General features: G+C 54.0%; 7 protein-coding genes across 7 annotated transcripts; 2 read left to right on the forward strand and 5 right to left on the reverse strand.

Annotated features, from left to right (window-relative positions):
* Nucleotides 1–89: 89 nt before the first annotated feature.
* On the reverse strand, nucleotides 90–7,717 carry POSPLADRAFT_1064286 (hypothetical protein; the record flags this gene model as incomplete). The annotated part of the gene is made up of 17 exons (XM_024481783.1): nucleotides 90–424; nucleotides 480–764; nucleotides 820–1,157; nucleotides 1,209–1,281; nucleotides 1,331–1,499; nucleotides 1,572–1,753; nucleotides 1,809–2,064; nucleotides 2,120–2,480; nucleotides 2,533–4,456; nucleotides 4,532–4,634; nucleotides 4,797–6,079; nucleotides 6,136–6,230; nucleotides 6,308–6,497; nucleotides 6,547–6,862; nucleotides 6,914–7,068; nucleotides 7,129–7,505; nucleotides 7,663–7,717. 17 exons carry the CDS (start codon nucleotides 7,715–7,717, stop codon nucleotides 224–226), a joined length of 6,363 nt encoding a protein of 2,120 aa, XP_024344594.1. The 3' UTR covers nucleotides 90–223.
* Nucleotides 7,718–8,038: 321 nt separating this feature from the next.
* POSPLADRAFT_1176749 (hypothetical protein) lies at nucleotides 8,039–8,924 on the reverse strand. Its single transcript, XM_024488446.1, has 3 exons — nucleotides 8,835–8,924; nucleotides 8,600–8,771; nucleotides 8,039–8,540 (listed from the first exon to the last, which is right to left on the reverse strand). Exons 1-3 carry the CDS (start codon nucleotides 8,864–8,866, stop codon nucleotides 8,205–8,207), a joined length of 540 nt encoding a protein of 179 aa, XP_024344595.1. The 5' UTR covers nucleotides 8,867–8,924; the 3' UTR covers nucleotides 8,039–8,204.
* A 347-nt stretch (nucleotides 8,925–9,271) lies between these two features.
* POSPLADRAFT_1165292 (hypothetical protein) lies at nucleotides 9,272–12,460 on the reverse strand. Its single transcript, XM_024487874.1, has 17 exons — nucleotides 12,201–12,460; nucleotides 11,976–12,127; nucleotides 11,700–11,920; nucleotides 11,599–11,632; nucleotides 11,367–11,536; nucleotides 11,047–11,303; nucleotides 10,914–10,989; nucleotides 10,820–10,858; nucleotides 10,607–10,765; nucleotides 10,431–10,549; nucleotides 10,352–10,379; nucleotides 10,242–10,295; nucleotides 10,073–10,195; nucleotides 9,852–10,018; nucleotides 9,625–9,794; nucleotides 9,496–9,570; nucleotides 9,272–9,441 (listed from the first exon to the last, which is right to left on the reverse strand). The coding sequence occupies exons 1-17, from the start codon at nucleotides 12,435–12,437 to the stop codon at nucleotides 9,384–9,386; spliced, it is 2,139 nt and encodes a 712-aa protein (XP_024344596.1). The 5' UTR covers nucleotides 12,438–12,460; the 3' UTR covers nucleotides 9,272–9,383.
* Nucleotides 12,461–12,889: 429 nt separating this feature from the next.
* POSPLADRAFT_1129884 (hypothetical protein) lies at nucleotides 12,890–13,928 on the forward strand (the record flags this gene model as incomplete). Its single annotated transcript, XM_024483894.1, has 5 exons — nucleotides 12,890–13,049; nucleotides 13,115–13,162; nucleotides 13,215–13,231; nucleotides 13,282–13,578; nucleotides 13,629–13,928. 5 exons carry the CDS (start codon nucleotides 12,890–12,892, stop codon nucleotides 13,926–13,928), a joined length of 822 nt encoding a protein of 273 aa, XP_024344597.1.
* Nucleotides 13,929–14,119: 191 nt separating this feature from the next.
* On the forward strand, nucleotides 14,120–16,930 carry POSPLADRAFT_1165294 (hypothetical protein; the record flags this gene model as incomplete). Its single annotated transcript, XM_024487875.1, has 5 exons — nucleotides 14,120–14,895; nucleotides 14,946–15,558; nucleotides 15,613–16,110; nucleotides 16,173–16,609; nucleotides 16,664–16,930. 5 exons carry the CDS (start codon nucleotides 14,120–14,122, stop codon nucleotides 16,872–16,874), a joined length of 2,535 nt encoding a protein of 844 aa, XP_024344598.1. The 3' UTR covers nucleotides 16,875–16,930.
* Nucleotides 16,931–17,035: 105 nt separating this feature from the next.
* Nucleotides 17,036–20,131, reverse strand: POSPLADRAFT_1042997 (hypothetical protein; the record flags this gene model as incomplete). The annotated part of the gene is made up of 11 exons (XM_024478207.1): nucleotides 17,036–17,516; nucleotides 17,609–17,847; nucleotides 17,920–18,218; nucleotides 18,283–18,438; nucleotides 18,501–18,777; nucleotides 18,835–18,948; nucleotides 19,005–19,146; nucleotides 19,194–19,316; nucleotides 19,372–19,524; nucleotides 19,628–19,937; nucleotides 20,002–20,131. The coding sequence occupies 11 exons, from the start codon at nucleotides 20,129–20,131 to the stop codon at nucleotides 17,036–17,038; spliced, it is 2,424 nt and encodes an 807-aa protein (XP_024344599.1).
* A 2,288-nt stretch (nucleotides 20,132–22,419) lies between these two features.
* POSPLADRAFT_1127199 (hypothetical protein) lies at nucleotides 22,420–23,255 on the reverse strand (the record flags this gene model as incomplete). The annotated part of the gene is made up of 5 exons (XM_024483596.1): nucleotides 22,420–22,507; nucleotides 22,541–22,580; nucleotides 22,619–22,669; nucleotides 23,069–23,132; nucleotides 23,190–23,255. 5 exons carry the CDS (start codon nucleotides 23,253–23,255, stop codon nucleotides 22,420–22,422), a joined length of 309 nt encoding a protein of 102 aa, XP_024344600.1.
* Nucleotides 23,256–23,673: the final 418 nt, after the last annotated feature.

Genomic DNA, 23,673 nt, shown 5'->3' on the forward strand with positions numbered 1-23,673 from the left:
TTCACGATATCAGACGTTTGCCGTGATCAACAACTACGCGATCCCCTCAGCAGTCTAGCCGGTCAATCCTGATCTCCACAAACGAACATGATCCTGACAAGTTTTACTTCTTGCTGTGCTAAAGCTACATGCACAACGTCATCCCCTCGTACACCAAAGAATGCTACAGATTTTGAATCATGAAGGAGAACTGACGGCGTGCAAATCGTGGATAGCCATCTATCTATAGATGATACCAGTGCTTGACGTCTCCAAGGAACCAGAATACCGCATGTTCCTCCGTGTCATCTGGTGGCCCAGACTGTGCGTGGGGACCAGAGCCACGGCCTCGCCTGACGACATAGCCCGCGCCAAGTAGATGCTGGAGCAGCTCATTGACTTCCTGCCTATCGTACACCGATCGAAGTCTCCAGCGAATCTCGGACTACGAACGGTCGATCAGGACCCTGACTGATCGCCGATACCAGGAAGCTACTTACCTGCGAAACACCCGGCCTGAGCAGGATGATGCCGACAACCGCTCGCAAAGCTGCTTCCCATACGTCATTGACCCTCATTCCATGAATGTCTAACCATCGCTGAGGGAAGACCATTGCCTTTGGTTGGTCCCCGTCGACAATGGTGACTGTCCACGGTCGTATGTGATCCGCTGAGACCAGTACAACCGAGGTATATCCTGTCCAGTAGGCGAGAGGAACAGGTGCATCTGTCAACTCATTGACAACAAGGGGAAGGAGCTCTGCCTGGGACGGGCTGAGTGTGTTCTATGGATATACAGGATCAGATATGTCAATTAGACCAGACGGGAACCCCACCCACCAGCGCATCTTTCGTGAGACCTTCAGAGCCTGCTCTGCGCAGTACGTCAAGTATTCTCTCAGCAACGGGCGCAAGATGACCTTCGAGGATGCGGAAAACAGCGCTCGCTGTCTCGCACAGACAAGCCTCGCAATCAATGAGACCGTTCGATGACTTTTGACAAAATGCATGGCCGCCGTGGGGCGTCCGTCCATGCTCAGCCTCATGTTGGGGATCCATTGCAATCTCCGCTTGCATGACTACCGTGTCCAGAGTGCTTTCAGGAAGTACAGGCAACGAAAGCGAACTCGGCGCGTCGGTGAAGCGCATCAACAGGTCGGTCTCGAAGTCGTCGTCGTCTGTGATATTCTTCAGCTGCTGAGCAGCAACCTCAGGGCTCTATTGCCTACCTGCTTTCTTGCTGTTCCAATCTACAGTTGGGCGTGCTGCCTGTGGTCGGGACGTGTCGATCTTGAAATCAATCTGAGGCACAGGTCAGTCTCAAAAAGTATGGAAAACGGTGTGCACTCACCTTATTTTCTGATACAAGCTCGAGAAGTGCTGCTAAATCACCCTCGCTTGACATAAGAGACCACTCCCGCCATGCCGTCGGATCTTTCTCATGCGTGAGAAGATCCTCCAATTGCTGCGCGTCCTGGAAGAGGTCTTGAGACATAGAGCCACCGAGGGCATTCTGATTACTGTTCGCGCGAACGAAAATGGCATGTCAGTCAGCGACTATGTTGTCGTCAACGACGGCCGAAGCTACATGCCTCTCTGATATCTTCAAGACTCTGCCGGGCTTGGACTTCTGCGGGTCTCGGACAATCTTGGACAGAGCACCTCGCTCCAGGAGGTTCTTGGTCGCAGCTTGGACAGGTTCCTCCCCAACCGATTCGAGGAGACGGGATGCTGCCTGCGGGTCATAGGTGTCGTTCGGAGACCCCATCGCCATCTGTGAGAATCATTCAGCTATATTGATTCCGCGTACATGAGAACACTGCTCTCACCTTCACAGCGGCATCCGCTACATACAGCTCTTCTACAGAATGATCAGCAGCGATAGGAATCTCGCTGAGGTCATTTAAAAAAGGGTGTTGTGCAAGCTGCTTCTCTCGGCCTTCCTCCGCCCCGCCGCTCCATACAAAATCCCATGTAGGGGCTGTGAGAGACTTCTCGATGACATCCATTGTTGCGTGCAGCTCTTCGACCGTACTGGGTAGCGTCGTCCTAATGCTTTCGTCGACTTCGAGGAAGCCAACACGGCTGCCAACAAACTATGTCAATCACTCGTGCCCTACGTTAGAAGCTGTGCACATACAGAGCATTCTTGTCAATATGCTTTCTCAGGAACTTGATATGAGCGACACAGTCGAAGTTGGTCGGGCTCTCCGGATCGTCATCGGGCAATGCGGGCGTCCCTCGGTGCTGTATCCATAACTCATACCACTTGTCTTCCAGACGCTGCATGTATGCCTCGCTGCCAGGCGTTTCTCGAAGATGCGTGATGCGCTGTCGAACAGAATTCCTAGGGATTGACGGAAAAATCTGCTCAACTACGCCATACTCGGTCCTCGCTTTGCTGCGACAGCGGGCCTTGATGATGGCTGCGGCGTCTCGAGCCAGTTCGTCGAAATCCCTGGTCCATTGGAATCTATGTCTTCGAGTTACTTCCGTCTTGTCTAGTGATGATGTTTGGTCAGTACTGGAATTGTCACCAACAATACTACGCACCTGTATCAGGGTCCTTTCCTTTCTTCGACTTCTTCGGCTTAGATGGCAGAGGGATTCGTGTACCTTGAGAGGCTATCAAATCCTCAATGGCCTTCTCGGTTGGATTAGAGACAACGGGGGGCAGAGGCACAGCTCCAAGTGCTGGTCGCATGAAGGCCGTTTTCCCCGACGATAGAACCTTCTTGGCCGCTATGTCCGCCTCTTGAATAGCACTAGCAATCTCTGCTTCCCATTTCCCTCTATCCTTGCCCGAGCTTTGCATGAATCGACTTCGTAACCGACGAAGACGAGTCACAGCAGAATCTTTCATAGGCTCAGGATGCACAAAGTGCACCATTTCTTCCCAGAGCTGTTCTTTGAAAATCCTGGCTTGCTCAGCCCTTTTGGCCAGCATCACCTTACTCTGTGCTTCTTTGGCCTTTGCTTCGGCAGCGCGCTTTGCTTTCCGCTGAGCTTTGGCGTGTTCTCTGCGGTACCGGTCATGCGCCTTGTCGAAGAAGTGGTGCACGACGTCTTTGGATGCACCGACGATGCGGCAGATTTGATGGAGCCGCGCTTCGCCGTCGTTTTCGTCTTGAAGAGGCGTGGTACCAGTTGAAACGTCCACAAAGCGATTGAGATACTCGCTTTGGGCCCAAGACAACATGTACGAGTCCCTCCAAGAGATCGGCCGTCGCAGAGACTTCCCTAGCTCCTTCCCCGAAGAAAGGGCTGATACGTCTGGGCCCTGCGGCGGGATGGACTTCGCAAACTCGCGATTGGTGCTCACTCGCTTCAATTCCGCCCAGTACTCTGTACACTGCTCGATGGTTTGCACCGGCACGTTCTTCCAGAAAGGCGGAAATCCCTGCGACAAAGCCCAGAGATGAAGTGGCGCCACCCGATTAATGCGCCAGTACATGGGGCTTGTGGGAGGTGTCCAGCGTTCGACCGGCACAGGATCGTATGCAGTGGGATGTGAATGGGTTTGAGCACATGTGATGGCAGGGTGATCAGACGTCGACGGCTGCAGAGGTTCTACAACGTGAAGCCGAGAAAGCATCTCCAAGAGTTCCAGTAAGCGCTGTCGAGATCGCCAACGACGTATTTCCAACGACGTATGTATTGAGGGTGCAACCTTATCAACCGGGAGCAATCGACCGTCCGGTAAATCGAGCAATTGAATCAAGTCGTCGTTCCTTTCCAATGAAGCGACGAGCGCGCAGTAAGTCGAGATGGGCAACTCGGTAAAATATAGCGAAAATACGATGATACGATCTTCACGCGAAACTATGTGAGGAGATTGCGCAGCCGACTCTAGCAATCTCATGGTCGCGAGGTGCAACTCGCGAGCTCGAGCTGCTCGTCCAATAATGAAGCCATGAGACTGGGCCAGAGTGTTCTTGTCGGACATGAATGCGTCGTGTATTGCGTCGTCATCAAATTGTAAAAGTCGTTCCAGCCACTCGGGGTCCTGCTTCTGTGTCTGCTCTGAAGTGCTGAGTGAGGTAGATGATTTGAGATAAGGCTTCTTTTTCTTTTGACTGGGATCGACAGTGATGGAATCATCGAGAGCCTTGACGGGGGCGGCAGGAGGGAAGCGCTGGAGAACTAGACTGGAGACGAACGCAGTAACATCGTCCTCGGATACGGTGGGCAAATAGGCGATCCTGACAGGTCTGTAACTACCCGTTGTTGTCTGCACCGTCGTAGTGATTATCTTGATTTGTTGCCGAGTGTCCAGCTCCCGCAGTGTAGCCTCGACCGTTCGTTTGTCAATCCGCGTCCCCGGGAGCGTGCTTGCGACCTCTCCGGATTGTGTTATACTGTCGACAAGTGCGGCATGTGCTATATAGAAGTCCTTGGCGCTGGTATTCAAGATTCCTCCGGCATCCTCGACAAGCCGCAATATCTCCTTTTCTCTTCGAGACTGCGATAAGTTCACCTTGCGAGCAGGTGCTCCTGTGGCAGTTTGTGTACTGCCGGTTCTGAGACGTTTAGCTGGGGGCTCAAGTGACACATCTAGTTGACCCCTCTTGTCGCCAAGTTGACCATGATGGTCAGGAGGTGCATTTGGTCCGCAATCGGCATGTACTTCCTGGCAGAGGGGAAATGTTTGAGGTCTACTCGGTTACATATGGAAGCAGATGTCACTCACTCCCATAGAAATATCCTGAGTCGGGGTTTCGTCTTTATCACCACCGAGAAGGGCAGGATCAATCGGTATATCATCAGGCACTGAGATCGTATGGCCGCCATCCGCAGGCAAGATAGTAGGTGGGAACAAAGGGCTTGGCTGTTGGGTATGCGGCTCGAGAGAACGCCCGCTATCCGTCATGTCCAGCGATGCCACCGGTAGACTCCGTTCATTGTAAATTAATGTCCTGTGGATGTCAAGGGCGGCATTGTTGTCACCAGGTATCTCAATGAGGGGTTCTATGGCTTCTCCATGCCGTGTCTTTTGGGCAGCCATAGGCAGAGCATCGACATCGTTAGCATTCGCAGCAGATAGGACGACATGATCTTCCACCAGCGCGGCTCGAGGACTAGGAGCTACTGACGGAGTACCGATATCTTGTTTTCCTTCGGGAGCTTCGCCAAGACGTCTGCTCGGGATATTCGAGGCTAGCTGGCTTACATTCTCCGAAGCCATTACTCCAGAAGGACTCTCCCGGATTGCAACGGTGCTGATCTCAGACGAATACATTGCTCCTGGTCTCGAGGGTTGACTCGCTAACTCTGGCACTGTGTCAGACCCCGGTGCTGCAGATTTGCGTGGTCGCCCTCGTTTCTTACGAGGAGCAGCCTCCACAGTCGTGCTTGTGGTCTCGTGATCGACCGTTGCCTCGGACACGACTGGCTTCTTGTTTTTTGGTGGTCGTCCACGCCTCTTGGGAACCAATGGCGTTTCAGGAACAACCTTTGCCTCCTGAATACTAGAACCGGCACGTCCGCCAACTGACTCTGCCGTCGACGTCTCCACACGGTCAACCTTTTGCTTAGGTGGTCGTCCCCGCTTGCGTTTGGGTGCAGGCTCCATGACCTCGCTAGTTTGTTGGGAGCCTCCGTCTTCCTCCCCATCGCGCGACTTCCGCTTTTTCCCTCGCTTCGGAGTAGGTCCTCTCTCTCCCTCTGCGGCGAGCGGATGCTTCCGCGGTCGTCCTTTCTTGACTGTACCGTCTGGCAGAATAGGATTCTTGGGCCGCCTCTTCTTTGCGGCGACGCCTGTCTTTGCCGAACCGCCTTCAGCCTTCCCCTTGAACTCGTCGACATATTTCTCAAGAACCTCGTCCTCCTCGTAGAATTGATTTTGATCAACCAGCAAGAACCCGCCCGCTGCCGTTACGTCGGCTTCTGAGTAACGCGGGTTGTTAAGCCCCTCTCGCGCTGCCATGGTTTGGTAGTGGCGCATAGTGAAGTATTTGTAGCGACGCTCTCTGCCCTGCGTCTCGGATACCTGAGCAATGCCAAGATCAGAGAGGTGTGGGGGTGGAGGACGTTCCTCCTGACGAGACAGGATTAGCTCCACAATCCGTCTATCGAAGTTACAGAGAGCATCTGAGAGTTCCTGCAACAGTAGAGAATATCACCACATAGTAAGACTGGCAGGTGACGCAAACTTACACTCAAGGTCATGCCCTTCGTTCCAGCCTCGTCTAGTAGATTTACGATCTGCTTGTGTAGCGTTTGATTGATCTTCAATGTTTCCCGGGGAACATCTGCTGCAAAAGTTCAGTACTACTACAAAATTGATGATATGAAGGCTGACCTGCAGTGGTAACGCCCAAGGTCGCACTGTCGTTAAGGACACCAGGCAGATCGGCCTCCTCCGGATTCACAAGGCGGATGCAGATAGTTCTTCTGTTAGGAAAACGGTCCCTGTTTGGATGCATGACCTGCACCCTCTCGATGATTCCCTGCTCGACAAGCTCTCGAAAGCGCACTTGGAAGAATCGTCGGTCCGTTTTCACTGGCTTGAGGAAGCCCTATGATCCAAGTAAATATTACGGTTAGCATTCATGGAATAGGGCAGACCAGTTTGGGTAGCAGGTTTGTAGCAGGTTGTATGCCATTGGGAGAGTTCTTGAGCAATTTCGTGATACGAGCACGGATGAGAGGCAGGCTTGAGAGATGGCGAGAGTCTATGGGCTCAAATTGAACCGTGGCTAGTGAGTCGTCATCTTGCCCATCGTCGTCGTCGTCTTCTTCGCCTGGCTCGTCTTTGACGGTCTCCTGCTGCATCTCGGCCTGAGCCTCTTCCCTAACAATCTGTTGCCAGACTTCGCTAGTATCGAAGAAATGCTTATGGACGCATATGTTCGAACTGATACCCGGTTTTCGACGTTTGACTCTGTGTAAAGCCCCATGAGTAATATTCCATGATTGAGACGCTAAGACATACACCAGGTCGAGCTCAACCAGTTGCTTGACCAGATAAAAACATGTCTTCTGATCGTATCCGGACTTCTTGCCTAGCTCCAAGACACTAATGCCCTGCTCGCGGCCTCTAGCGATAAATTGGAGAGAGGTGTACACCATCCCGCTGAGCTTGTTTGACTGCAACAGAGGCAATTAACAAAGCATGACATGACGTGAGGAAGTTACACGGCGCCTTACCCGTACATGTGTTCCTGTGAGGGCGACAAACACCTTGGCGCTATCTAGCGCAATGCGGACGTCTTCGCCATACTCTCTCCGAAGGTCCTCGAGAGGTCGGAGAGCTGCGTCGGGAATAGGGATCAAGGAAATAGTCGTTGGGGACTCTTCTATTTTTTCACCCTTACCCTTCGCCTTTCTCTTCGCACTTGCTTGTGGAGTTATGAAGACCTCGGCAGTAACACCAGCGGGTACAGTCCCTACCACCAGGTCTGGGTGTTGGGCGACGATCGCCCAGACATAGGCGCAGTACGCGTCGTCCACATTTTGCGCGGGCAGAGAACTATGCTGCGAGTGGTACCCTGAAATGAGTTCGCGCAGACGAGAGATGTTACATCCTAGAGTGAAATTGTGTGTTCAGCTAATGTTTAATCAAGTCCGGTAGAAAACAATGCAAAGTTAATCTACACCATGAGGATTCGAACCCCTGATTGATGACCAGAGAGACTGACTATTCGCGAAACGTTTGACGCCAGCTGAACGGAGAACACTTACCGAGATCGCCTTCGTATGCAATTTCATGGAATACATGTTGGATGAGTTCATCCATGTCGACAAGGCATAGGCAACCTGAGTGCCACTGGAATTTGCGCCAAGGGTGGCTACACTAGGTGCAGGGCTGCTACCCCTTTCGTCGCCGTTGCGGTAACTTAATGCACTATGTTCAGGTTGTATGCTCAGGTTGACCGTAAGCTTGACCGTATGTCCAAGACCGCTAGTGCAGTTGAGGTCGTCGGGATGGTCAGCAAAGACGCAAGAATGTCCTGACCAATCAAAATGGTGTGTCACACTTTTCCGTCACGAAGGTCACGCTTCTCTGGCAAGTCAACGCCTTCGCATTCGGCTGCATGCTGAAGCAGATGCAGTGCTATAGTTCATGCAAAGCAATGTGAGTAAAATGCAGGAGATAATACAATGTCGTATGGTATGGGACTTCAGAGGGCACCACTCTATACAGTCGATTTTGTCTATCACTACCCTTCCGTCGTTGAGACAGAAGGTAGCCCTCTGACCACCCGAAAGAATGAAATCCGATATCAACACGCATGCATATGCCCCTCCTTCGACTCCCACATACTTCGCAGTACGTCTGTGAAGCCGACCTTGCCAAGTTGTGCGTTCTGTTCGAAACGCTGCACCAGCCAACCCTCCAACCGATCCGCCGCACCCCGCCAGAGTGCCATTCGAGACTGGATTTCTGCCGTCTGTGTGAACGCTGTGCGGCCATCATTCGTTGGTGAATAGCGGATGGTTTCGTAACATGTGGCGAACTGGGACAGAGACAGGTTGACAGATGATATTGTTGCATTTTGTGTTCGTGGGTCCACGAACGAGATCTCGCGCACGAAAGCATCTTCTGAGCCACCAAAAAGCTACCAAGGATAGTGTCAGCGTACGGCCTTAGGCCACAGGGTGCCTTTCAATTGCTCACCTTCACAATCCATATTGGCGCTTTCTGCTTACACCCCAATATACGCTCCGTGCGAATAACGCCGGTTTGTGGGTCGACCGAGCGATCCACAACGTCGATAGTAACAACATGGGAGCAGTGTGGATTGGGGTACTTATGCCACATCCCAATCACGACATGCGACCATGGATGACTAGCAAACCATTCTCGTTAGCATTGTCGCGTCCGTGGCACCCGTTGCGAACACTCTACTCACTCGTAATGAAATAGCTGCGAGAAATAGTGCATAATGATGAAGGGAAAGTTAATACGCCGAGGGAAATACGGTGAGTAGGTGTAAGTTAAGGGCCAAGTCGTGAAATGGGCCCCGCACACGACTGCGACGGCTATGAGGGGGAGGGCTGTGACAGTGGAGAGGGCGCCCGTGATTCAAAAATGTCCGGCTCCGTGTTCTTCCGACCAATCGGACTCTTGACAAATTCGGTTATCTCATCAATTCCGCTCAACCCGATCCCGATCTATCACCGTCATTCATGAGCCACAGCCAATCAGGAGCCATAAATTCCCCGGTCGTGTCTTCCAGCTGACTCTGCCAGTCCCTCCTGTTCCGGATCCGCGCACGACGTCGATTTCACAGCGGCACCATACGTAGGCCCACGGCAATAGAGCCGCATCCACTCACATTCCGTCGGCTTATGTCGGACTCAGATATCAAAATAAGTACTAGAACGTACAAGGAGTAACATCGGTAGGCTATCGCTCACAGGGCGATCCTCCTCCCCAGCTGGGGGTAATAATGTCCAACTCAAACTCCACCCTTCTGCAACGCCTGAAGCTCTGCTAGCCGCGCTTTCATCTTGGGTCTACGCACTAATCCATCAGGCTCGCAGTTCGGATGCATCAGAACGGGGACGTACACCTCTAGCAATTTCGCCTCTAGAGCTTCCTTCTCTTGCTGCAGAGCAAGGCGCTTCTCGGCATCCAGCTTGGTGCTGTAAAGAATGCGGGTTAAACAGGACAAACATGCAGACTGGGAGGAGACGCACAACACATATCCGCCCTGCCCATCGTACTGTAAGATCATCGCGTGGTATTTCCACAGTGAAGGTCGGTGTGACACAGTTAACAGCGTGATGCCTAGCCGAGCGGCGTATTCCATCATCATGCCCTCCATATCTGGCGGCACGAGCGATGTAGCTTCATCCAGGACGGCATACTACACATTGACGCGACCGTCAGGACAGAGTAATGCATCGTCCGTTGGCAGTCTCACCTTGGGTCTATGGTAAAACAGCCGCGCCCACGCAATCTTCTGCTGGTCACCGCCGCTCAATGCCTCACGCCAATCACGCATCACGTCCCAGCCACCTTCACGCTGGACCACGCTGTCCATCTGCACCCTCGCCAAGATGCTGAGAAGGTCATCGTCGATGATACCTCCTACAGAACAGATGTCAGTATCTGCGTCGAATCAGGAGCATAAAATATACATACGCGCTTGCATATCTTCAGGCCCGTGAGGATAGATGATCTGGTCCCGAAGTGTCCCAAGAGAGAGGTAGGGTCGCTGTGGTATGAGGATGAACTGCGATGCCGGTGGCTTGCGGACGGTTCCGCCTGGACATAGTCAGTATTGAATTCGCAACGTTCACAAAGACCTCACCATACACCGGCCATAGGCCGCCCAGGATACGGAACAGTGACGACTTGCCGCAACCTAGTCAAAAAATGTATTTGAGCGCTGTGAAGTGTGGATGGTGAACCTGCAAATACCATTAGGACCCACGATCAAGAGATGTTGCTATTTTACGTCGGATTATGTCTTCGCGCACGGAGAGCGTGATTCACGTACCCCAGGTTTGACATAGAAGCTCAGACTACGGACAAGTATGTCACCATTAGGAGTAACGATCGGCACGTCCTTGAACTCGATCTCTTCGGACTCGATGATGACTCCCCGGCCCTTCAGGACTGCAGTCCATGAACGGAAATCAGTACCGATAGCTGCAATAATAGAGAGACACTGACTTCTTGCGTGCTCGTCTGTCTGCGCGCTGCTTACCAAGGCCTTATCAAACTTACCTTTGCGCACGTCGCCCATAGTTTCGAGTAGCTCTGCTACCCGCGCGGTATACCCTGCGAGCTCCGCGAGCTCCTTGTAAGAATACATCACGCGGCCGAGTGCATCTGGCATTATTAGAGTCAGAATCACAGGTTTCCTGTCTTCAATTCCATACTGACCGGAGGCTGAGAGCAGAAGTCGTCTATTCGTGACGAAGCCTTTTACGGCAGGTTAGCATCACATGAGTACAAATAGCAGAGGAGCCTGTGAGACCTTCTGTTCGACTGCCCAAGTCAATCCCCTGCACCCCAGGGATCTTGAAGAACACCGGGATCGCGCATATACATAGCTGCCCATCCGCTCGTCAGCGTGCTCCTCGCGCAAACGGGTAAGAAACGGCACACACTCCAAAGCTGCCCCACAGCCACTTGATGATGCCCTCCTCGGCACATCCGTGCCACCACGCCTTGCGAAGGACCTTCGCCTCGTGCTGCACGAGGCCCGCATATTCACGCTCGACGAGCATCTTCTCCGTATCCTCGCCGCCAAGGAAGGCGATCTCCTCCGCGAACTCGGCGAGCCGTGAGTGCGTGTGCCGCAAATTGCCCGAGAGCTGTGCGGAAAGCGCAGTGTAGAGGCCGAAGGGCGGGGTGACGGCTCGCACTGCATGTCCAGATCATATGCTTGTAAGTGGTGGAGAAAGGGGCGCGGAGGGATGCGACGCACACAGGGCGGCAGATGCTTGGATAGCGACGGTGAGGAGGACGAGGCCCTCGGCACCGACATTCTGGGATAGCTGGTAGTTGTACAGTATCATGTCGAGGATGGGCTTCGCAACATTAGCGTATATTGCGGCGAGGTGTACGGAGAAACGTTGGATGTCGTGAGTGATCATCCTGCGTAATGCGGATGAGTGCCAGAAGCAATCGGCCGATAAGACGGGACGCAAGGACGCAACTGGTCTGGATTCTTTATTCTGTCATCGAGATTCGCTACGGAGAGGAACCGGTTAGGCTATTGGCAAGCGAACCTCATAACGATGTCCTGTCCACAACTCACACATCTTGTAGAACACCTTTGCGTCCTGTCCATCTTTCTCGTCACCTAGATACTGCTTCATGACTTCTTCTGTGAGGCGCGTCCGATACGCGAGCGCAAGCTTGTTCTGCACGTAGCTGAGCCAGCTATTTGTCCACGTAGCGGGGATTGCAACAAGTAGCCATCGCAAGATATTCAGCAAGAAAGGCACTGGCTGTGCGCGAACGAGTGAAGCGACAATCCTACCGTCACCAGTAATGAAGGGTACGCAAAGAAGCAGAGTGACCGGGTGCTCACCTCCCGTCTAATGCTGCCACATAGAGGGAGATCACCGTCCGGAATATGAGGAGGCTAGAATGCATCACAAGTAGCAGAGCCTCCTTGGAGCGCAAGGTCGGTATAACAATTCTCAGTATGTTTGAGAGCCGTTGATAGAACACGGCATCTATCTAAGACGCACTGCTCAATGCGATAGTTGGAAGACGACCAAGTGCAAGCCGTCCTATAGGACCTGCCACTCACGGCGACTCTCTGCTTACGCTCACTGCTTTGCTCGGCTGCCTTCTCTTTTCCCTTGCTTGACTTTGAATGTCGCGAGTTGGATGACTTGGCTGTGAAAGAGTGGTACGTTGACGAGAGGACATGCGCAATGAACCCAAGCACGAGAAGCCGCTGGATGAGGGGTCGATGTGAACCGTACAAGCGGGCCAGTTGTCGGATATGCGCTCGGCTCGGCCTGAGGACTGAGTGAGCAGCCATGTCAGGAGGAGGCGGTCGCGGCGAAGGGCACTCAGGAACGAGGAGGCGTTCGAGATTGGTATTCGTACACGATCGAGTTGTGGGTGCTGGTAGACGCGCGTGGTGGAGGCTTGTGATTTCGCATGGTCGGCACGGATAAGCGCGCGAGGAGAGTCTAATGACGATGACCACATTTATGCGTCCGAAATGGTCACAGTGGGAAGCTTTGTTAATTTATGTATGACACACCCCCAGTCTTGTTATGTACTGGTATAAGTATTACAGTCGTGGCTTATACGATCGATTGCACATCGATCGTGGAGTCATGCAAATATTGCTCTCTCAAACCACCATTCCGGGAATGTCGCCGTCCTCTACATTTGTTGCCACCAACTCCCCACGGCCAGAGATCTCGCCAGCTCCTCTGAGCTGCATCGACCACACTGACGTCCCCTGAGCAATCATCCAACAGCATGTCCGCCGCATCCACCGATCCTGCACTCAAGCCAGCCCATGAGGATTCTAAACTAGCTGGTTCGGCCTTTTCACAAACGTCCATACCCAGCGACAGGCCCCTCATTTGCGTTGACCTCGATGATGTGCTGAGCCAGAGCAACCGTGTCGTCGCAGAATGTGTGTAAAGGCGCAAGGGTCACCCTTACGCCAATACCGGTTGCTGATACCCTGTCGATTTCAAGGGCACAACGCAGCCTATGGAACTAACATGACGCTGGATGACTTCTACTGTACGTGGTTGCCCCTGTTTCTGCCCATGGGTGGACGTTGACGTCGCGGTAGATTATTACTATTGGAGAGTGCGTCAGTCGGGCCTATTCTTTACCACTCGCGCCGACTCTTCGTTCAGAATCCATATTGGGGGACGCCAGACGAGACCTTCAGAAAGGTAGAAGAATTCTACAAGACACCTAGACTCTATGAAGCACCCCCCGTCCCGGGGGCACTCGAGGGCGTAAAGGTTTTGAAAGAACGGGGCTTCCGGCTCGTGGTGGTAACCGCTAGACAACAGCAGGAACTCCCTCGTACGGAAGAGTGGATAGACAAATATTTCACCGGAATTTTCGAGGAGATTATCTGCACCGGGATGTCGCAGGAGACACTCGCTGACGAAAAGGCTATGGTGACCAAATTGTCCAAGGCGGACGTACGCACCTCGCAGTTGCTGTATGTGCGTGTACTTATCACTCATCACAGGTCTGCAAGAAACTCGGCGCGGTGCTCATGATCGACGACTCGCTTGAGAACGCGCTTAAGTGCGCGCACGCGGACCCACCACAGCCTATCCTCCTTTTTGGCGAATATCAATGGAACAAGCACAAGGCGGTGTACAAGAATGTTAAAGATGAGATGAGCTATGATGAGCGGGTGAAGAAGGAGGGCGGAGATGGGTTCTTGAAGCGGGACGAGGTAGACATTCCGCAGGGTCAGTTCCCGGCTAGGGTAAAGGACTGGACAGAGGTCATGCGATGGGTTGACGAGAATATCAAGCTATGAATGACATCCTTGCTTGTTCTTATTGCGCTGAAAATCGTAGAAGTCTTGCCGCTGCGCTTGCTGGCTCTACATAGAGCGCCTATTTGTGCTTTATGGCAGGTCTTTTCGCGTTTCATAATCCTACGTCGCGTCTCGTCGCTCTCTTTCATACAACGCCTCTGCACACCCTGTCTCTCGCCCCCTTCATCACGATGTCACTTCTTGACGAGCCGGTCCCAGATGATGCCCTCATGCGTGATCGCACGCGTGTCTTCGAGGAGTTCCTCGACGCCAACACGGAGCTCTACAACTACGGGGACGACATCGCACGCATGCTGAGGCAGGACCAGCGGCGGCTCGTCGTCAATATCGACGACCTGCGCGACTACAAGCGTGAGTTTGCGGACGGGCTGCTCAAGCGACCCGTCGACTTCCTCCCCGCGTTTGACGAGGCACTCGCGAACATCGTCCAGCGCGTGCACGACACCGACAAGCACGACGTTTCCGGCCGCGAATACCGCGTCGGGCTCAGCGGCTCGTTTGGCGACCACCATGTCAGCCCGCGCACGCTACGCGCGGCACAGCTCGGCAAGATGATTTCGCTCGAGGGCATCGTCACCCGCTGCTCGCTCGTGCGCCCGAAGATGCTCAAGTCGGTGCACTACTGCCCCGAGACGCGCCTCTTTCATGCGCGGGAGTACCGCGATGCGACGTCGTCAACGTCGAATCTCCCACCGACCTCGTCCGTGACGCCACAGCAGGACGACGAGGGCCACCCGCTGCAGACGGAGTTCGGCCACTGTGTCTTCCGCGACCATCAACGAATTAGTATACAGGAGATGCCGGAACGTGCCCCCGCAGGACAGCTACCACGGAGTACAGATGTTATCCTGGATGATGACCTCGTCGACAAGTGCAAACCGGGTGACCGTATCCAACTGGTCGGTGTATACCGCAGTGTCGGAGGTGGTGCTGGAGGCGCGTTCAAGTACGCCTTCACATGCACACTTACAAAATATGATCTCATTGCATTCATAGGTCGCTGATCCTCGCCAACAACATCAATCTTCTCTCTTCGAAAATTGGCGGCGGTATCGCACAAACACAACTAACAGACTCTGATATACGCATGATCAACCAGCTCTCAAAACGTTCCGACATTACACAGCTCCTCTCACAGTCCCTCGCACCCTCCATTTTTGGCCACCGTCAGATCAAACAAGCTCTTCTGTTGCTTCTTCTAGGCGGCGCGGAGAAGAATTTGCCCAATGGCACCCACATTCGAGGCGACATCAACCTGCTCATGGTAGGCGACCCATCTACTGCCAAATCACAGATCCTGCGCTTCGTACTTGGCACCGCACCACTAGCCATTGCTACGACTGGGCGTGGTAGCTCAGGCGTCGGTTTGACGGCGGCGGTCACGACAGACAAGGATACTGGCGAGCGAAGACTGGAGGCGGGTGCAATGGTGCTCGCAGATCGCGGCGTGGTTTGTATCGATGAGTTTGACAAGATGTCGGACATTGATAGGGTCGCAATCCACGAAGTCATGGAGCAGCAGACTGTCACCATCGCCAAAGCAGGTATCCATACGACGCTGAACGCCCGTTGTAGTGTAGTCGCTGCTGCAAATCCGATCTATGGCCAGGTGAGGACGAGCCACGCTCAATGAGTTGTTTTCAATTGCTCATACTTATGCTAGTACGACGTGCACAAAGACCCTCACAAAAATATCGCACTTCCAGATTCCCTCCTCTCTCGTTTTGATCTGCTCTTTGTTGTAACAGATGACGTTGATGAAAACCGCGACCGTCTCATCGCAGATCACGTCTTGCGCATGCATCGCTACCTTCCACCAGGCGTCGAAGAGGGGACGCCAGTCGCGGATAGCCTAGGGCAGAACCTCACCATCGAAGGACCAGGTGCCGCGCAGCCGGAGGCAGACGAAGGAGAGCCCAGTCCCTTTGAAAAGTACGACCCGCTCCTGCATATTGGCATCGGGCAGGAACCTGGGATGTCCACCAGACGCACGCGGGCGGCGAAGAAGAAAAATGAGGTGCTGAGCATTGCATTCGTCAAGAAGTACATTCAATACGCGAAGAACAAGCCTGCGCCTGTGCTGACGCAGGGCGCTGCAAATTGGATTGTCACCGTATATGCTAATCTCCGGTCAGAAGACCCGGAGGGCAACAAGAAGAGGGTACGTCGCGCGCGCATTCGTTGAGTATGACAGAGGTACTCATGTGCGATTCGCGGATATAGACGTCGCCGCTGACTGCACGTACGTTGGAAACTCTCATTCGTCTAGCCACAGCACAAGCCAAGGCACGCCTATCGCCGAAAGTGATGGAGCAGGACGCGATGGTTGCTGAAGAGCTCCTGCGATTTGCGCTATACAGGGAAGTGCTGAAGCGCAAGCGACGTACGAAGCGTCGACTGAACAACGGCAAATCTGCCCGAAGAGGCAGCAATGACAGCGAGGAGTCTTCAGGTGACGAGGATGATGACGAAGAAGATGAGGAGACAGGTCCTCAGTCCCCCAGCCGAATGGAGGAGCCACAGCAAGCGAAGGGCAAAGAAAAAGCGGTTCCTGATCATCAGAACGCGGACCCCGTCTGGGGAGAAGACAGTCAGGATATTCAGATGCAAGAACCAGCGCCTGCAGGAATAACAGAGGATGGACGCATACGACCGGAGCGGTACGCACCCAGTTGCACAGTCGCATGAAATTGTTTTGACCACATCTTTGGCAGACTCAAATTATTCCGCACGCGGCTTGCCAACCTCTTCGCTACGACATTGCAAGACGGCGAACAGTTCATGTTTACCGATCTTCTGGAACTGATCAACCAAGGTCTTCCCACCGAACAGCTGTTTGGTACAGCCGAAGCGACCATAGCTTGTGAAGTCATGGGAGAAGCTGAAGAGCTAATGCTCAGTGGGGGTGTCGTGTACAAAATCTAGTCTGTCGTTCGTGTTTTCGTCTTGCTTTTGTTCTGATGCTGCGCAATTCTGTAATCATACCCTGTATTCGTAATGTCCATTTGTATCGAACCTAGAGGGACGTTACTCGGTTGCATATAGAAATATACTGACATCTCTCGGCTTGCAAGTCAACGTGGATCTCACCGATCACAATCCCATCGGGTTCTCAAAATCTGTCCTACCTCGTCTCTATCAAGCTCGGCACAGCCAACCGTATCCAGCATGACGGCTTCCCAATCGGAATCCTCTGTAACGCCAAACGTGCTATCGACCACCCGTTGCCATTTGTTGCCGTCCACACCCACCAGGCGACTGGCTTGCAGTAAACGTCTCCAGGGGGCTTCGACCCTAGGTCGCTCGCTGCCAGCCAATGCGACCTGGCAGGTCTCCACCCACAGTTCGGTCTCAGCGAGTATGGCCTTGCCGTCCTGCGGGCTGAGACGCCCCCGCCCGCGATACTGGAATTGCCGCGATAGAATATGCGCCGACAAGCGGGTAGCCATACGGCGGTATAGAGTCGTGACCATAGCACGCGGGAGGCTCGATTGCAAAAACGTCAATTGCGAAGACAAAAGAGCAACCGGCCCCAACAACGATGCCGCCAGCGAGATGTCATCCCGGCTGGAAGCATCCAGGTTGGGCGTGACTTGCCTATAGAGCGACGGGGAGCAAGACTCAGTCGCGGCACAGCGGCCATCAAAGGTAAGACTTACGTCGAGGAACTACCAGAAAAGTGGGCCCTGAGTCCGGCCTCAATCTCGCTGCAGACAGACTGCACCGTCATGTCTTCGGCACGCTCGGCCAGTGTGCCGTACTGTGTAACGAGCTCCTCGAAGATCGTGCCTTCCGGAGCATCCTCACCCCCTTTCGGATCCGGCAATGCAGCAGCCGCTTGCGCTCGCGACCGCAGCGACGCGCGCCGATTGATCTCGGCCCACAGTTCCAAGAAAAACTGGAAAGTTCACGGGAGGAACATCGACTGTCAGCCCGAGCAGGTGGCACACGCCAAGTTGCGGAGACGCACCAGTTCCTCGCCCCATGCCTCGCATGCGGCTGCAATGAACTTCGCGCTAACCAACGCCTTCACGAGCCGCTGGACGCCCTCAACCCCACTCGTCATATGCTTTGGATCCGCGGAGCGCCCTGCGCTATCGGTCACGGCGCCGAGCGCGCCAGGCACCGCGCGCATGAAAGAGGAAGAGAGCGTCTCAAACGCGTCCAGAGATGATGATATCCGCGCATGGTACGATTCGAGAATCGGAAGCTGTACGGAGATGAGGAATCGAGTGCGGTGAGCAAATTGGGGAAGAGGGGAATAGCGGTCTATTGACAGGCGTGAGATGACGGTGAGGAAACAAACTTGCGCAAAGCCGGACCATGTACGAACCGGTGACCTGCTCGACCAACGCCTTGACCCTCCTGGCCGAATTTGTCGGCTTTAACTCAGGGTCGCTGACCACATCGTCCTCGTCGGCGCCATAGTCATTAGCAATGAGCCAGGCGTCAGGTGCACTTATGATATTCATGTATTGGTCAATCGCGACTGGAAGATTGAACGTCAGCGAAAGTTCCGCACAATCCGCGAGGTGACAGCCGCGCACTCACACTCCCGCTCGCCTTCCAGCCATGTCTCAAACCACTCCTTCCGTCCCAGAATAACATCGCTGATGCCTTCCCATCCGTTAGGTTTGCTTTCGCCATCAGCGGCATCCCTCTCGGCCGACGTGCCGTTGATATCGAAGTTGTCCTCCCGGAGAGCGCTGTCAAAAGCCAGTGATTCGTAGATGGTGTGTGCGAGTACCGGGGGATGTGAAAGCAATGACGGAACGGTCCGCTTGAGTTTGCGTTCCAGCAAAGGGAGAAGCAATAAAGTGAACTCTCGCTAACCAACGTGCGTTAGAACACCTCACAGCACATGAACAAGACTGTTGACACATACCCAGGCGTTCATCTGTTTGTATTCAGTGCCGGACAACAGCGCCTGCACCACACCTTCCATGAATCGCCGATGTTCATGCGAGACATTGAGTATATGCGTGAAATACCACTCAGGCTGTCACGCAGAGTTGGAGGACGTGTTCGGCACGATATCAAAGAGAATCCACCGACCTTATCCAGCCTGTTCGTCTGTCTGGTCCCCTCGAAATGATACTTGAACCGCAAGGAAACGGGCTGCACTAACGCCTGAACAGGGTACAACCCCTCTTTCTCGACACCCTTGCCCTTGACCCCAGCATGGAGCTTCTTGCCGCTATACAGCAATCAGGTACAGTGTGCCAACCGGCAGAAGCAACGCACATTGTCTGCATCTTGAGTAAATTAAGGAACGCGGATTCGAAGGCAACCCTGTCCGCTGGTGAAGCCGCAAGGTAGTCCACGGGCGTGGGCCAGTGTAATTTCTCTGCGGCAGCCAGTAGCGTCCTGCAATTACCCGTGCCGGTCAGGTATCGCCGCAGTAGAGTAGTAACACACTCACGCGGCCAAGACAGCTTTGATATCCTGCCAAGTCTTGTCCCTGATGTGCTCAAGGAAATGAAGTATATGCAACTGCTGCTGGCCGGCGACATCCTCAACCTTGACGCACGCATTCCGTACTGCCGCCACAAATCGCTGCAGTGTTTCGTATTCACTGACAGAGGAGAGTGAGGCGGAGGCCCGGACCTGCGCGACGGCAGCCTCGCTGTCGTCAAGTGTGAGACAGCGCAAACTCGCAGAGAACCACGACGCATCACCTCAGCTTCAGTGCATGCTGAATGACTTGAACGTAACTCTTGACGCTTTCCAGCTCCTTCACGTTGCGGTGCAAGGCCTCGAGGTCCTCAAGCAGCGTCACTTTGCCGTCAGACACGGCCAGTGACGACAGCAGCTGCTCCGAGAAGTACGCAAGCTCATCTGACAGCGAGTGCCTCAGCAGGGACAATTCCTGCGCCGTGTGTAGGTGCGCGGCCGCGTCCTCGCGGGTCTGCGCAACAAGTACGTCCAGTGCTTGCCGGGACTGAGCGAGCTGAGCTGCGACATCGGAGTGAGAGCAAGGACGCGGATCTGCGGGTCCTACGCACTTGACTTCGCAAGTCCTCGCTGTGGCGCTGGGCTTCTTCTGCGGTGCGTGCGAGCTCGGCCTGGTCAGCAAAGTCCTGCAGCGACCTGTACCTCGCGTTGAGGAACTCCAGTGTGCGTTTCTCTGAATCAGCCTGCTTGGGCTCCTCCAGCAACACTTGAATTTGGGCGGACGCCATTTTGTTACAGGGTAGACCGAATGTGATGTTACAACCTGGTTTCAGCCTCAGAAAATAGGATACTGGGATGCGTATAGTGGTGAGCTGACCGCGCGGTGCAAGGACTACGCGTGCCTGAAAGCGCCCGTTGGGCGCTTTTCACGTGCATTCGTCATAATACTTAGGCGCTTACAACCTGGGCCGTCATCGTCACCGCGAAGTAATCGGACGAGAGATTGTAGCTTACACTGTCTGACCCATCTCTATGCGCTTGAAAACTGAGAACGACTGTGTTTACTTTTGCCAAGTGATAGTATTTGCGATATAGATATTCCACCTGTTTCAAATTTGCCGTTCAGCTTAACCGATCATAAACCCACAGACAGGTCGGTCACGAGTATTCAGATTAATTGCAACGACGAGATGGATGAAATTGCCAAGAAGATACACTACAGCTAACAGTACAAGCCAAAGATCAACAGCGATATGAATAATTCAAGTAACGAATGGACGCGGCGGGATTTTTGGCGGAAGCCAGCAACACCACCACCGTTTACCACGACCAAGGTAGGCGCGAAGTAATGAGGGTGAGCGAGACAAAGTACGTCCCGAGACAGCGGCAGATGAGACTGTAGGAATAGTTCAGCGCAAGTTGCAAAAACAAGGGGAAACGCGACGAACGTGTCCATTGTATGCAGCCCAGAGCAAGAACTAAATTTATCTGGCATTATTACCAGTCACCGGGGCCGTACCATTCTTGACGCTAAATACAGAGATGAGGTGGGGGTTAGACTGCCAAGCCAAAGAACCACTTACTGCTTGCGGCGCGTCGCGGTTCTCGTGTGGTTCCCGTCTCTCTAGTGCGGGCTGAGCAACCTGGTGAGAAATGACAATCATGTGAGTGGAATGGATCCGAGAGACCAAATGAAGGACTGACGGGTGCAGCAGTGGCGACGCCCGCGAGGATGGCGATGGAGAGAATGGAAAGCCAGGACACACGCATGGTGGGTATGATTGAGTGGTTCGGTGTGGGGGACGAGTGATGAAGGCTATACAGGGAGGGGAGCTATAAGAGCGCAGATGGAAAATGACGGAGGACTCCGCCAGGCACCAGCTGTAAGTCCGGCAGAAGTAGGACCGGGCACACGGCTCGCAACCAGGTTTATCGCAGGGCGAGGCGCCTGATCACGCAAAGTTCTTGCGTGCACATTGCACCCAAAATCGCGCGTTCCTGCTCTCAGGTACAGTCGTGCACCCAATAGGCCAGGCCCTGCCCCTGCCTGAGCAGCGCCGAGTCCTACTCGGTTTCCCCCTCGCACGCCTCCTCTGGCACTGGCCCCCTCGCCCACGTCCACCCCCCCCCCCTTCACCGTCCCCGCGCGCCGCTCGCGGTGTCTCCGGCACGCTGACTTCCCTCGTTCGGCTTGCACGCCTTCCATGCAGGTCTATCAACCCACATCTGACACCTCCTCGGACGCCATGCGTAGCGCTTAGTTGTGCCCCGCCACCGCCCGTTGACCCGACGCTCGGCAAGTGGAGCGTGTCCTACAAGCCGGCGGGATTGCCTCATCCAGCACTTCATTCTCGTCCGGGGCTGTCAGCCAATCGCTCCGGGCTGCCATCGCTGGCAGGAAATCATGTAGTGGAATGCACATCGGCGCCGCCACTTCAATCGCGGCCGGGGCGGACGGTGTCACAGTGAGAACCCGCGGTATTTCAGGATCATGAGAAACACGTCTGATGCTTCCATTGGCGTCCCGTGGAGACGCCCTGAATCCCTCCAGCGAATGCACGGCATCCTTTGTTTATTCTCAGCTAGCGTCTTGACTGACGGACCCGCGCCTCCCTCTCATTGCATGCCGTTCATTCGAAAGGAAGGAATAATCATAACGGGCACCGTGGCGGCTACGAGATCTTTTGACAGGAGTGATTGAACCCCATATCCCGAACCTGTCTGCTCTCGAAACAAGGAGTACATACGCACCGCCACTGCTCGTACGCCTGCTTGAGACGGATATTGAAGCTTGGCGGTCCCGATCACGACGATCACCCTTTCCGACCGTCACAAATCACACCAGCGTCTGCGCATACAGATCGAGCGGCGGCTGATCAGGAACCAAAACGGAAGCTGGAGCGGCGTGCCCGCTGGTGTCACTCTGGTGGACGGAACGGGTGCAAGAACCTCGAGGACGAACATATGCAAAACGCGTTGGCGAGGGTATTCGACAGCGTGTTCTGCATCTCGGATGGCGATAAGTACTCGGCACATGGTGCACATTGACCGAGAACGTCGGCTGCAGTATACGTCATTACAGTGCGCGTATATTGTCCCCGCATGGGTCAAGCGATTTGTGGCCAGTGAAAGATATACGTTGGCATCGCCATCGCCATCTCTTACTGTGGAATGTATCATAGCTCAAATAAACTTACCAGAACTTCGAAGTCACACCCATCGGAGTAGCAACATGACCTTAATAAACACGGAGCACTGTCGGCATACAAGCACACTTATGTGATTGCGCTCTGTGTCACAGAGCGAGTGGTTCATAGCAAAGTAAGCTACAAGAAACATTGAGGTGAAGGTAACGGTACAGTACACGCCAAGATTGCCTTCGGAGACGAATGTGCAACCAACCAAGGAACGGAAGCGGCACCAAGATTAGCGTTCGACGACATGACACCACTCCTGGGCGCCGCCGAGCGGGCCAAGGGCCTAGAGTATTAGCGGGGAGAGCGTTGTAAATAAGTCGCCGGAGATGGAAAGAGGACTGGTAAGAGGTGAGCCCAATACATGAGCGTGAGAGGACACGGCGCTCACCAACCTCCAAGAGGTACAGAGATCGGAGCATCGATATTCAGCTAATGATCACCAACTACCGGGTCCACGCCATTCTTGACGCTAATCGCGCAGGAGAGACGGGTTAAACACGGAGACGGTGAGCGAGAATGGAAGAGCACTCACTGCTTCTGGTGCGCTGCGCTGCTCGTAAGCCTCCCGTTGCTCAAGGGCGGGTTCAGCAACCTGTCGTGAGAACGAATGAGCTGGAGCAGGACGCGAACGGGCGCGATGAAGACTGACGGGTGCGGCCGATGCGAGGCCAACGAGGACAGAGAGGGAGAAGATAGAGAGCCAGGACAAACGCATGGTGGAGTGGAGTGCGGGGAAGAAGACGTGACAAGAGACGGCTGGGAGGAGGGCTTTATAGGCACGCGGGATGTGCCTGACATCCGACGGACCTGGAACTCGAGCGCCGAGCCGATCGAGAGGAGTGATTAGATCCCGATCTGGAAAGCGTACTGCGCAGTCATATAGCCAATACGCACGGTCCTGGTAACGTGGTGTCGCGCGTTCCCAGACTCAATGGCGTTTCCAATTCAATGCCGGGGAAACACACACAATTGCGGATCTAGGCTAGAACGTTTCAGGTCGACGACTTTGTATTAATAGTCGGTGTGTATCGAGGTACGTGCTGATCCTGTCTCCGATCCGTCTCTCGGCGCCGTAGGACGCTTGCTATTCATGTCAAAACTTTTTGTGGACAAAGTCAGGTATGACGCCGCGT

The sequence above is a fragment of the Postia placenta genome (assembly GCF_002117355.1).
Source record: "Postia placenta MAD-698-R-SB12 unplaced genomic scaffold POSPLAscaffold_1, whole genome shotgun sequence".
NCBI classification, from domain to species: Eukaryota; Fungi; Basidiomycota; class Agaricomycetes; order Polyporales; family Adustoporiaceae; genus Rhodonia; species Rhodonia placenta.